Raw genomic sequence first — 12,748 nt, 5'->3', positions numbered from 1 at the left:
ATTATTTAAGATACCTACTGTATCAAGGTAAAGCATACAACACATAGATCTGCTGTGAAATAGTTCTTCCAATTTGTGAGAGAAGTCACCAGAGGGAGGGAGACAAAGCCCGAAAAACCAACTCAGTTAGTCAAATGAGAAGCCAACAGAAATAGCAGCAGCAGTAGTAATAGTAATTTCACAAGCCAGCAAATGGCAATCAAAGATACAGACATCTGAACTTCATGGGGCGAGACATTCCATAACACTGGGAAGGCCCTGAGTTCCACTGGCAGTGGAGCAATTTTCACTAATTCTTCCGCCTCTCTGTCATCTCCTGTGATCTCTTGAAAAGCTACTGCAAAGGGCTGACAGAATCTCTTAAACAGTGTGGGTGATGGCTGTAGGTGGAAAGAAGAATTGGTGAAAGTAACAATCCTGGCCATCTTCCTCCAACGAAGTACTGGTACTTCTCCTGGATTCTGGTTCACTCCATGAACTGAAGGAGCCCTTCTGTTGCAAAGAGTCAAGGCTGGATCTACTGCACCATTGCCAACCACGATCAATCTTACTTCCACCATAGGTGAGACACAGAGAAGGACTTCCTTACCAGATCTTAATACGTACAAGATGATCTGCCAGGTCCAAGTCAAAGGTTCCTCTTACAATGGAAAGAACCAACAGTTTGTATAGTGACAGGAAACAAGCTGGTAAGTAGTGTGGGTGATGCTGGATAGTAATGTAATCCTATAAGTTGCTGCTACTATCAGGAACAACAAAAATTTCAGAAGAATTTCAAAACTAACCTCAAGTAGAGTGCACAGTAGTAATCCTATCTAGATGCATGCGACCACTGTAAGGGCCATCATCAGAAATCATTCTGACATCATCAAAAATAGATACTGGTAGCCCCAAATGGGCAAGGCACTCCTGGACACAGTTGCCATCAAGGAATCCATGTTTAAAGCTAAATAAATTTATGGATTCTTTAGGGGAGTACTGCACTATATAAAACAGTTTTAATTAGCACAAATGCTGTTCTTACATCAGGAAGTTTCTAGCAAGGCTGCACTGATACCTTGGCTTATATATTTATAATGGCTCAGATCCAGAGTTGCCCTTCTGTGAATTTCAGGGTTGCATCCAGAGAAGCCGCTGAGAGTGGCTGGGGCAACCCAGTCAGATGGGTGGGATACAAATAATAAAATTATTTAAATTATTATCTTCTACTCATGGAATCTCCTGTTCAAAGAAGGGCAAGGGATTTTGGCCAATCCCCTTCCTCCTCCTCTGCCCTTCCCACTGTCCTGGAGACTCTCCAATTTTCCAGAGCAGATATTCTGGAGTCTGCAGGCAGGAAGAGGAAATCAGCAAAAAAATAGTCTCCCCTTCCATTCTGAGAGTGGAGCGCAAGGAACATTTTTGAGGAAAAAAATGTATTTTTATTCCACCTTTTGGAATAACCTCAGGGACTGACAAGAAAAACACTGAAATACATACATCTCTAACCTACAGGAGGGGGGAACCTACAATTGGCCGGTGACCAAAAATTAAAACCTAGATTAAACAAAACCAGAACAGCAAATGACGCAAATAATTGTTATATGCACAGGGATGAGTGATGGAGGTGGAGGGGTCACGATCCAAAGACATGTTCTTATGTCATGCTTCACAAGTATAAATTAAACAGTTGAACCCCCGCCCCCTTTGTTATGGTGTGCCCGTTGCTAGTGGCATAATGTGCTTTAAAATAAGATTCAGGTTGCAATTGTAAACTGACTTGCCTGGGAGTAAGCCCTATTGAATCCAACAGGACTTACTTCTGAATAGGCACGGTAAAGATTGAGTTGTAAATCATAGTGCAGGGTGCAAACATATCCTTTAGTACACCCAGTTAACCTGAGGCAGGGCAAGCAAGCAAGCATTTGTGCTTATAAAGTTGGAGAGGCTCAATATTACAGGTCTGAGAACGAGGTAAAGCACCAACTAGCCAGTTCCCAGCAAAATCAGTGGGGGCTTCTCAACACTTCACAAGACCAGTTCCTCAGCCAAGCAAAATCCATTTGAAGTGTTTTTCTTTAGCTACTATACAGACTTAATGACTTGCACATAAAAGGTCTTGTACAACAGCTAGCCTGAAGCAACAGTGCACTCTTTGCTCTGTGGCCTACATGGTTCATCAGGTACTAATTAGGTAGCATGTTCTGTCAACGCTTTCATGCTTTTCTTCTATTAATTGATCATTCTGCCAAATTAATGACATTGCTGTACCAGCTTTGAATTCCCTTAGCTCCTTTACCTGTGAGACACGCAGAAGCAAAAGAATACCCCAAAAGGTCACAAGTTAACTGTCCCTGTTCAAGATTTGACGTCAACGTTAAAAACATTTTGCTGAAAGGTTAATTACATCTACCTAGTCTCTATAAACATCTCCTTGAGACTAAATCATACCCCTCTTATCAAACTAACTAAAAGAACATAACTAGTACACAGTATTAGGAGCATGGATATAGCTGAAAAGAATAAAATAGTGTCAAAAGACTCAATTAGATATTTAAAAATAGTCTAAAGGAGAAAGGAAAAGGAGTAAAAAGGAAAAAGGAGGGAGAAACAAAGACTGCAAGCAATATTAGTTAGCTTTGACTAATTGTAAAAGAAATTAACCCTAAGTGTGACACACTTCTAATTAGCAGGACACAATCACCTTCTCTAGTTGTTTAATAAAAAGAGTTTACACATGCATGTGGAAATTTTGCATTTGGACTCAAGGGAGAGAATCATATCTACACATTTCTCAGGGCAATGCTTTAAAGTATGTTTAAAACAGCATTATTTTCAGTCACCCTTATGTCCATTCAAACTGCAAGTACAGCAATGTGCAGTAAATTACTATTTAAAAGTCATTATTAACACTGTCACAAAACAATTTATAAATTTCAAAATCACGTATTTTTAAGATATAAGGCATATATTATGAACAATTAGAACATTATAAATAATTGAGACAAAATGTTTCATCCATTTTTACACTGCATTAGGACATAAAGTAAAAACCAAACCAAACCAGGGACAAAGAGTTCTCATCAAATACAACACACTACTGCCACCTAATGCATGCTCAAATAATACTTCCAAAGGCACTGAGTTTTCTCCACACTATTTATAAAACAGAGCAATACCAGTGGACCTATTTATTTCATTTGGTTATCATCTTTTTAATTAATGCTTTCAGATTTATAATTTCTCCCACCCAGATGTTTCCCTTAGACAAGCATAAACATACATTCTTTCAAATATACAAGCTAGGAAGTAGGGACCACAAACTCTGCAGATGAACAAAAGCAAAGCATTTCAATTGCAGCAACAATAAAAAATACACAGAAAATTAGCAAACATGTGCATATCATGAGAAAACGCTCCGTGGATACACAGTGGTACAGTTGCTATTTGGACAGATAGGTGTTATATGGAAAAAACTAACTAATTTCTCAACGTATGAAGAGGTGCTTAGAGAGGGTTAAAAAACACAACCAAACTGCCAGGTTCATCTAAGCATGTTCTAATGATCACAAAATGACCTTTTAGTCTTCTTATGGACTCAGTTTTTAAATCTGATCTCTCTGAGTTCACATCACCAACCTACAAGTTATGACTACTGCCTCAGTGAGGTTCTGAACTCATTTAAATACACATACACCTCTAGACATAAAACCTGTTTGGGCTTCAGTGCAGCTGTACACATAGTAGGTACAATTAACAGCATTGCTGACTTTTCCACTGGAAAATCTCTCAGATATTTCAAGGACACTACAAATTCATCAGTCTCTGAGGGTGGATCATCTAAACGGGCCCACAACACTTACAGGGGGGAATTGCCATCATCAGTTCAAACTTAATCAGATAATGGTCAGACCCTTATCTTCAATCTATCCCTCATATTGATAGTGGTACAAACTACATCGAGGGTGTGTGCCCTGCCTGGTGTGTTTAGAAAATAATAACAGTAACAACAACAACAAAGAACAACAATTTTATTATTTATACCCCACCCATCTGGCTGGGTTTCCCCAGCTACTCTGGGTGGCTTCCAGAAAAATATAAATAATAAAAAAATGTCAAACATTAAAAATTTCCTGACACAGGGCCGCCTTCAGATGTCTTCTAAAAGTTGCATGGTTCTTTAATTCATTGACATCTGATGGGAGGGCATTCCACAGGGAGGGCGCCACTGCTGAGAAGGCCCTCTGCCTGGTTCCCTGTTACTTTACTTCTTGCAGTGAAGGACTGTGAAACATCCATGAAGGATGGAATCCAGACCCAATGGAGACCACTTTGCAGGGGAGGGATTTTCCTCACTTAAAACATCAGCTTTACTCTTTTAAGCTCAAGTTTTACCTCAAGTTTTAAATATGACTTTTTTTTAAAAAAAAAGGGGACAAATTGTAGTGGGGTGTGTGTTGATTTTCAGTGGGGAAAGTTCTATGGATTGGAGGTTCTCAGACCTGGAAATTGGGAAGACACAGTTTGTGACTGGGTTGCACTTCCCCTGAAAGAGTGAGTATGTAGTTGGGGGCTACTCCTATGGTTTATTATCTGGAACTTGTTAGCCTGCACTGTGCCTTAAAAACATATTTTAAATCTTTGGGCTTTAATTGTGTCTTTTACCTGCTCTTATTGTTATTTGTGATCATTTTAGTTGACTGAGTTTTTGGCATTCTATCCTGCCTTAAAATATGTTATGATGAAGGGTGGCTATAAACACACTAGCAAACATATATGCCTCCCTATAACGAAATGCTCTGACATGTCAACAACAATAAAATATTTGATGTTGTGCAGCATTAAAGCAATTCCACATTATGATCAAAACGAGGTCAAAAAGGAAAGAACTGAGGATAAAAACAAGAGAATAATGAGAGAGAGAGAGAGAGAGAGAGAGAGAGAGAGAGAGAGAGAGAGAAAGATTTTGCTAGTAATCATTTGCTGGACTTTGGTTCCCCAGCTCTAAAGTTCAAGTCCACATTTACCCTGAACTTACTAGGTGGCCTTGAGCTTAGCATAAATTACCGTATCCTTCTGTAAAATGGAAATAATAGCTTTGTATTCTGGGATTGCTGCATCTCTCTCTCTTAAAATAATCTGGGGGTGGGGAAGTGTAAACATTGAGGAGGTGTCTTTCCCCCAAAGTAGCAATTTCAGTAAACCTTCTTCTCTCTCCTCAGTCCAAATGCAAAATATCCTATCTCACAAGGCTAATATGAGGGTAAGTAGTTATAAAAACCAATAACAAAATGTTAACAGTGCTACAGAAATAATCACAACTGTCCTATTAAGCTGAACTACTGAGATCTGCTGACCTACTATTCTCAGTAAAAGGTAAAGGTAAAGGTACCCCTGCCCGAACGGGCCAGTCTTGACAGACTCTGGGGTTTGTGCGCCCATCTCACATCTATTGGCCGGGGGCCAGCGCTGTCCGGAGACACTTCCGGGTCACGTGGCCAGCGTGACAAAGCTGCATCTGGCGAGCCAGCACAGCACACGGAACGCCCTTTACCTTCCCGCTGGTAAGCGGTACCTATTTATCTACTTGCACCCAGGGGTGCTTTCGAATTGCTAGGTTGGCAGGCGCTGGGACCGAGCAGCGGGAGCGCACCCCGCCGCGGGGATTCGAACCGCCGACCTTTCGATCGGCAAGCCCTAGGCGCTGAGGCTTTAGCCCACAGCGCCACCCGCGTCCCACTATTCTCAGTACAGCCCAACATATCCCATATAAAAGGAAACCTATTTTCCTTCCCACAAATACTTTAAAAGTCTCTAAGTCACAGGTGGCTAACTTTTTTTCTACCTGGAGGGTTTGGCACCTTTCCAAGGGCCATATAGCAGTGCTAGACCTGGCCAAAGTTGTTGTGCCCAATGCACTCACCACACACAAGCAGACCAGCCAGTAGATAGGAAGGTCCAGCATCTCCACTGTGCCACTGGGGTAGGAAGCTCTCCTCCAGCCCCAGCACGGTCTTGGGGAGCACTGCTGCATAAGACAAAGCATGTCTGCACTCATGCATTTCATAGAACATTACCTAATTAATGAAAAGTGTAATATTTGGAGATGTATGGCTTGCACGCAAACATTTTTGCGGGTGATCACTAACCATTTAAAAGCACGCAGTGTTCCTCCTGCATGCTCAAAAGATCCAGTGGAGATCCCACTTTGGCTCCATGATACATACTGAACACATTTATAATAAAACATTTCTTATTCCATGAAACTGGGGGAAAATCATTAAATGTAAAATGGAAGAAGCCCTCAAAATGGTGGTGAAAACTGGAAACTTTTCAATGATTAACTATTAATTAAAACCATGAAGTTATGATGATAAAAAGTGGAGACAGCTAGCAACCCTGAAAAAAATATGTCAGTCATGAAATTCTGCCGTGTGTTTTTGCAATAAAAAGAATTCTCTATTGAACACAAAGCTAACTATGCTACTACTTCAGAAAAATTAGCTTTGTTAGACAGATAATGCACACACATTCCTCAGTCAATACACATACACATTTTGATGTAAACAAACTCTCAGAATACCAATGGCCTTTGAGGAAAGTCTCTTTTCAAATGCAAATGTAAGTCCTTCACTTACAAAGATATAAAGAAGCGGTCTTAGACAACATTTTTGTCCATGGCACAGGTGAAAAGGTCCATCAATATCAGGGCTGAGCTGAGGTTAATAAATTGCAAATTTTAAGCTATTAAAGAAGTAGATGAAAAAAGGAAAATTAGACCTAAGAACAACTTTCCATTCATTATGTCTGAGTGAAGAGAGGGTAGCCAGAAAGAGTTAACTCTTGTGCTTCTATGTCAGAAGGCAGGGCTGAAAATCCAATCCCCAGGTAAAGATGTTGCCTGAGCTTCTTGGAACCTGTGCAACTCTTATTTAAGATATTTATAAGCCACTTAATCATCAATATTTCTTGGTGGTGTACATAATAATACATCAGAGAGAGAATAGAACAATGACAAGTCCTCACAAAAGAAAGAAAGAAAGAAAGAAAGAAAGAAAGAAAGAAAGAAAGAAAGATTTTATTAGGGTCCTGAAGTTCAGCAATGTCAGTGCCTGCATATTATCATTTGGAAAGGGCATCTACAGGCTTGCACCCACAACACTGAATGCATGGTGTCTTGTAGTTCCAAGCAGTGCATATGAGCCATGGAGGATCACCAACAAATACTTGTTGTTTAGTCATTCAGTCGTGTCCGATTCTTCGTGACCCCATGGACCAGAGCACACCAGGCACTCCTATCTTCCACTGCCTCCTGCAGCTTGGTCAAACCCATGTTCATAGCTTCGAAAACACTGTCCAACCATTTCGTCCTCTGTCGTCCCCTTCTCCTTGTGCCCTCAGTCTTTCCCAACATCAGGGTCTTTTCCAGGGAGTCTTCTCTTCTCATGAGGTGGCCAAAGTATAGCCCAAATATCTCTAATCAGGCCAGGCAATAAGGAATCAGTAGAACTTTAATACAACCTGGACCAAAGTTATTATATCTTTAATAGCTCTTAAGAAGCTATTAATTTGATCTTAAAAGTTGCAAGCAGTTGTGTGTTGTGTTCCAGTGTGAGCAATTTTTTGCACCCCCCCCCCCCAACAATCAAGCAGCCAATCGCCGCTTACAATCTCAGGCTCGCGCCAAAAAAACATTCGCCTGTCCCCCCTCAGCACTACCCGTGTATAAGACGACCCTAAATTTTGAACCTCATTTTTCGGTCAAAAAAGCTCGTCTTATGCACGGAAAAATACAGTAGGTCTTTTCATACGCAAGCCCTGCTGAATTCAATGAGACTTATACATAGGTAAGTGAATAGGACTGTAGCCTTAATCACACAGAAGGCAAATATCAAAAGAGGAAGAAACATGCACAGTTTCTTTCATGAATTTTATATTCTATCTTTCGTTAGAGGTCTGCTAGAAGGCACATATCTGAACTAAGTTAATATCAAAAGAGTGAACTACATTTTAAATGTGGTAGATATTAAAGCTTTGCATCTTTCAAATATTATCCCCTATAATTGGCATCTATCATTCACCTTTAGAATACACTCAAGTAAATTTGTTCTATACTTCAGAATGTATTATATAATCTGTACCATCAGTTTAAGAAAATAAATCACACAATTTAACCCAATCACAATGGGCACTAACCACTGCCAAAGCTGGCAGGCTTAATTTTAGATCTACCAGCTGTGCTAAGATGCATGTACATGTGACCGTAACACCCCTAAGTTCTCCCTGTCTATTACTTTCAAACAGACAGGCTATCAACTTGAACAACAATCCTGCTGTCAGACAGACCCTGGTTTTAGGAAAACTCAAGTACTCCAACTTTGTTATTTCAGAACTGGCCATTATGGCAATTTAAGTTTTAAAAGCCACTTGTTTGGAAGTAGAAGGGAGGTTTCAAGGAACAAAAGGGTCAACCAATATGGTTTGAAGTGTAGTTTAGCACACAGAAAGACCTTTTCATCCTGGTGTGTCTCTATTCTTAAGTCAATGACCAGTAAAAATGTTCATATGCAAACACCTGTACATTTTCTTTTTTGCTGAAGCAAATGTGTGAACAAATTTTTGGAGGTTTGGCTGGTAGATAGATAAACCAACAGTGACTATACATTAGTAACTTAGGCCCAGTGATCTATGGTCAACGTTAAAGAATGAGAGTTAGGATAATATTAAATCTGTGTCCCTCCCTCATGGTTCTTCGTTCTCAAAACTAGCTAATAAATTAAAAGAATGTATAATAAATACATTCATTTCTAATGCATTTTCTTAAGCTAGAATGCGTGAACCAATGGCAGCTTCAAGATCCCAAACAAAATGCTCACTTAAAAGTGGAGTTACAGAAAAATGTAAGTAAGTAAATAAATAAATAAATAAATAAATCAGTGAGAGTTTTTAAAATTAGACCCACCAATTCACATACAAAACACTAATTGCACTTGTTAAAGTAAGAGGATTATGAAACTTGAAGAAAAAAATTAAGACAAAACCAGCAAATAACTGTGCCCTAACTATAGAATGAAATCAACATAACCATGATTTCAGATGTCACAAATGGACAGCCAGACCCAACAAGATGTACCACACTAGGGTGCCTCAAAAGCAGAAAACTCATCAGGACTCAGGAAAGTGATCACGAGTATGGGACAAAATAGTGTTGTAAGTGTTTTAGAAGATATCATTTCCCTAAAGGATGACAGTCAACACCACAAAAATCTTTTGCAATAAGCAGGTTTAAGTATGAGTGTTTATGAGATAAAACATTAAGTTAAACCATAGTTGGCTAATGGATAACACCACACTCATCCTGGTGAGCATGATGAACAGATTTATTGAGGTTTGTTGTTAACATTAGTCCCATACAGGTATTCTCCTCCTCACACAATTAGAATTGTGCAAGTGGAGAGTGAGGATGTGATGAGTGCCATATTGTTCGCTCCATAAGACGCACCTTCTCCCACTGGAGCCTTGGCAACGGGATAGTGCCTGCAGCTCAGTCAGCCTGCCTCCAAAGGCAGCAGCAGCAAAATTGAACTCATCAGCTTTCCTGGCGCCTGCACCAACAGCCGCCACCCTTTTCAATGAGCCTCATTCTCCAGCCGCAACATCTATCTCCCTGGGCAATGTTTGCTCAGACATTACTCAGCTCTGGCGGTAGCACCTCTCTCTCTCTCTCTCTGGCCTGGCCTTAAGCCACAGCAAACTCCTGCTGCGACTACATCCCCTCCCCGGGAGAGAGGACGCATGGGGAGGGGGTGGGGGGAGAGGGTCCGAGAGAGAGAGAGAGAGAGCTTGTCTAGATCAGGCGTTGTTGTTGTTAATTTGTATACTGTCCTCCAAAGACACAAAATAAAAATACAAAACAAAATACAAAACAAAAAAAGCAAAAGTGAAAGTTGCCACCTCGCCTTGCAAAGAAAACCCAAAAGTGTTGCCTGCCAGCCTTGCTTGCACATCCAAGGGATAAAGAGACCAGTTTCCTCTACTGTGGTACCTTGGGTTAAGAACTTAATTCATTCTGGAGGTCTGTTCTTAACCTGAAACTGCAATTAACCTGAGGTACCACTTTAGCTAATGGGGCCTCCCACTGTAGCCATGCAATTTCTGTTGTCATTCTGAAGCAAAGTTCTTAACCCGGGGTATTATTTCTGGGTTAGCGGAGTCTGTAACCTGAAGCGTCTGTAACCCGAGGTACCACTGTACTTCTGGGCAACGTCTCCCTCAGAGCCTTCAGACACACATGGGCATCTGGCAGCTAAACCTCGGTGTAAGAGGCAGATATATTGCTTGGCGGGAGCTCCCCGTCCCAATCTGACAGAGCGTGCAAGGGAGAAAGTCCCCCCTCTGCGCTGGCTCTTGGCTGCTCTCATGCAAGTCACAGAGCCCCTCGGACGGAGGGAATTCTAAAGAGTGTTCTAAAGCCCTCTTCCCCCGCCTCGCCTCTCCCCACCCCCTCACACGGGCAGGGGACACTTGCATGGGCGATGTGCCACACCCCCGCCGCTCCGGGAACCAAAGTACCCAGCTCCGCTGCTGCCAGGGACCATATGCGCTCCATATGACGCGCAGACATTTCCCCTTACTTTTTAGGAGGAAAAAATGCATATTATGGAGCGAAAAACACAGTACTTCTGTCTCCTCCAGTGTTGCCTCATCACCCTCCAGGGCAGATATCTGTAGAGTGAAGCCTGCTGTACATGTGGAAGCTCCAGACAGGATTTAGTGCTCTGATTATAAAATCATGTGGAGAGTCTCCATGACTATGGCAAGCTTCCCAATGCATGCAGGGCGGCAGTGGCGGCAACAGTGGCAAAGCACTCAGAGCTACCTAGCATGTTCCTGCTTTCAGTTCCATCATGTGAAGAGAATGCTTAATAGGGCTCTTGAGGACTACGAAAGAGGAAGTGAAGTCTGGTGTTCTAAAATTATGCTGAATGACCAAGCTTTTGGCTACCTCAAATCATATTTCCACACCTTCAGGAGAGGGTCCTCTACAATATGGCACAGAATCGTATCTGGGATGACCAGCATGCATTTCTAGAATTGGTTTACCATTCTAGTTCACAGGTATGACAGTTTTTTGGGAACTACTTATTGCACCACCCACCCTGTCTGGTTCATAGACTATACCGTGACAGCATTTCCTTCCTCACCAGTACCCATAAGCAATCTGAGATGGGAAGACAGCCTCAAACCAGTGAGGGATTGTCAAATTATACCAGCAGACATGACAGGATCAGATAGGATACAGAAACCACAGTACTCTTCATCTCTCACAAGCTATGATAGTTCTTTCCCTTTACATCAGGAACACTGATGGGAACACTATAGTAGCAGCAACATATAGAACACGTCTATACTCCGTCTCATCTAATACACCTTTACAATATATACCATGGGGTCTATATTAAAAACACTACAGTACAGATACTACAGAAACTCCAAACAAAGACATTCTACAAATGCAACATACATCCAAACTTAATAAATCTTCACATACTTGTCTTTTAATACCATTATTGCAACTTAATATACTTTTACAGAGAAAAAAGCCTTTTTTTCAGGCAGTGTCTCATGCTCAGTTTATCCAGTGATGCCAGTCTGGTGCTAGTGACATTATAATTGCTTCCATGGTAGCAAATTGTAAAGTCACAAACACTGATTGATTCATTTCATGCTGCCACAATTCAGAAGGGAAGGTCAGGCATTTTCTTTAATTAAGATAAAGAATTATTTATAAGTTTGAAGAGAATTATTTTGCCTCGTTTTCATTTCACATGATAAAAAAACCCAGAAACCAGATTCTTTTATATTTTCAGAATGCTGGGGAATGCTACAAAGTGTCAGGGTTATTTAAGGAAGAAGAGAAACCAGTTTCAGTTTTATCTAATAAACTACTTGCACACATGATATAACTAACACTTACTACATTGGACCCTGTTTATGCAACACTTATCAATCAAATGTTATTTTATTTATTTTGTCTTTCAAGAGGCATGAAATAAACTTACCAATAATATAAGCTTTTGATATTTCCTCTTCAGTTCTATCAAACTGTCTGATGGTTCTGCACCCAGAATGCTATACCAGTCCTTGTTTGGTAACTCTTCAAAAGTCATTGCATTCTAGCATCTGTTTTAATGAAAAGAACAAAAATTAGAAGGCAATCATGTTTTTTAAATTATTTTTATAATGCATAAATGCAAGCATAAAACTGAGGCCTTGAACTCAGGACTGGTAATACAATAGCTAAAATGAAAATTATGGCTTTTGCCTTAAAGGAGTACAAGAATTCTTTCTAATAAGCAGATATATGTATCTATCAAGGACTTTGGGCAAGCATCTAATGAAAATCAAGATTCACATTTTCTCAAAAGAACAATTATTTGAATTGTGGCATCTCATTCTATGAGCACTTCCATTGAAATTCGTTAAGCTAGAGCAGGGTAAATAGACGAAGAACCAGTGTTAGAAACTGGGATACAAAAGCTAGGCGCTAAATGGCTTCTGGGACCTGGGTTGTGGGCACCCAAACAGAATGAGTGTCAGCCAGATTCAAAAAATGGCATCCAGACCTTTTGAGGTGCTTGCAAATGAAGAATCTTTATGTGCAAAATGTGCCTGGTGCCCTGCCAATTTCGAACCTTGTGAAGAACTGCATCAAAAACTTATAATCCTCATATTACTGAAGACAATACTCCCAAACTAAATGGCAGAA

General features: G+C 40.6%; 1 protein-coding gene across 4 annotated transcripts in view; it reads right to left on the bottom strand.

The window, feature by feature from the left end:
• The window catches only part of DNAJC24 (DnaJ heat shock protein family (Hsp40) member C24), a 42,769-nt gene that overhangs the window by 23,607 nt on the left and 6,414 nt on the right, over positions 1-12,748 (bottom strand). For all 4 annotated transcript variants that reach the window (XM_081167012.1, XM_081167014.1, XM_081167011.1 and 1 more), the window contains one exon: positions 12,042-12,162. In XM_081167012.1, coding sequence (XP_081023138.1) covers positions 12,042-12,149 — 108 coding nt within the window. In that variant the 5' untranslated portion in view covers positions 12,150-12,162. The remainder of the gene's footprint in view (positions 1-12,041; positions 12,163-12,748) is intronic.

The sequence above is a fragment of the Podarcis bocagei genome (genome assembly GCF_964188305.1).
Source record: "Podarcis bocagei genome assembly, chromosome: 1".
In the NCBI taxonomy this organism is placed as follows: domain Eukaryota; kingdom Metazoa; phylum Chordata; class Lepidosauria; order Squamata; family Lacertidae; genus Podarcis; species Podarcis bocagei.
Note: the sequence above shows the minus strand (reverse complement) of the source record. Positions and strands in the feature narration are given on the sequence as shown.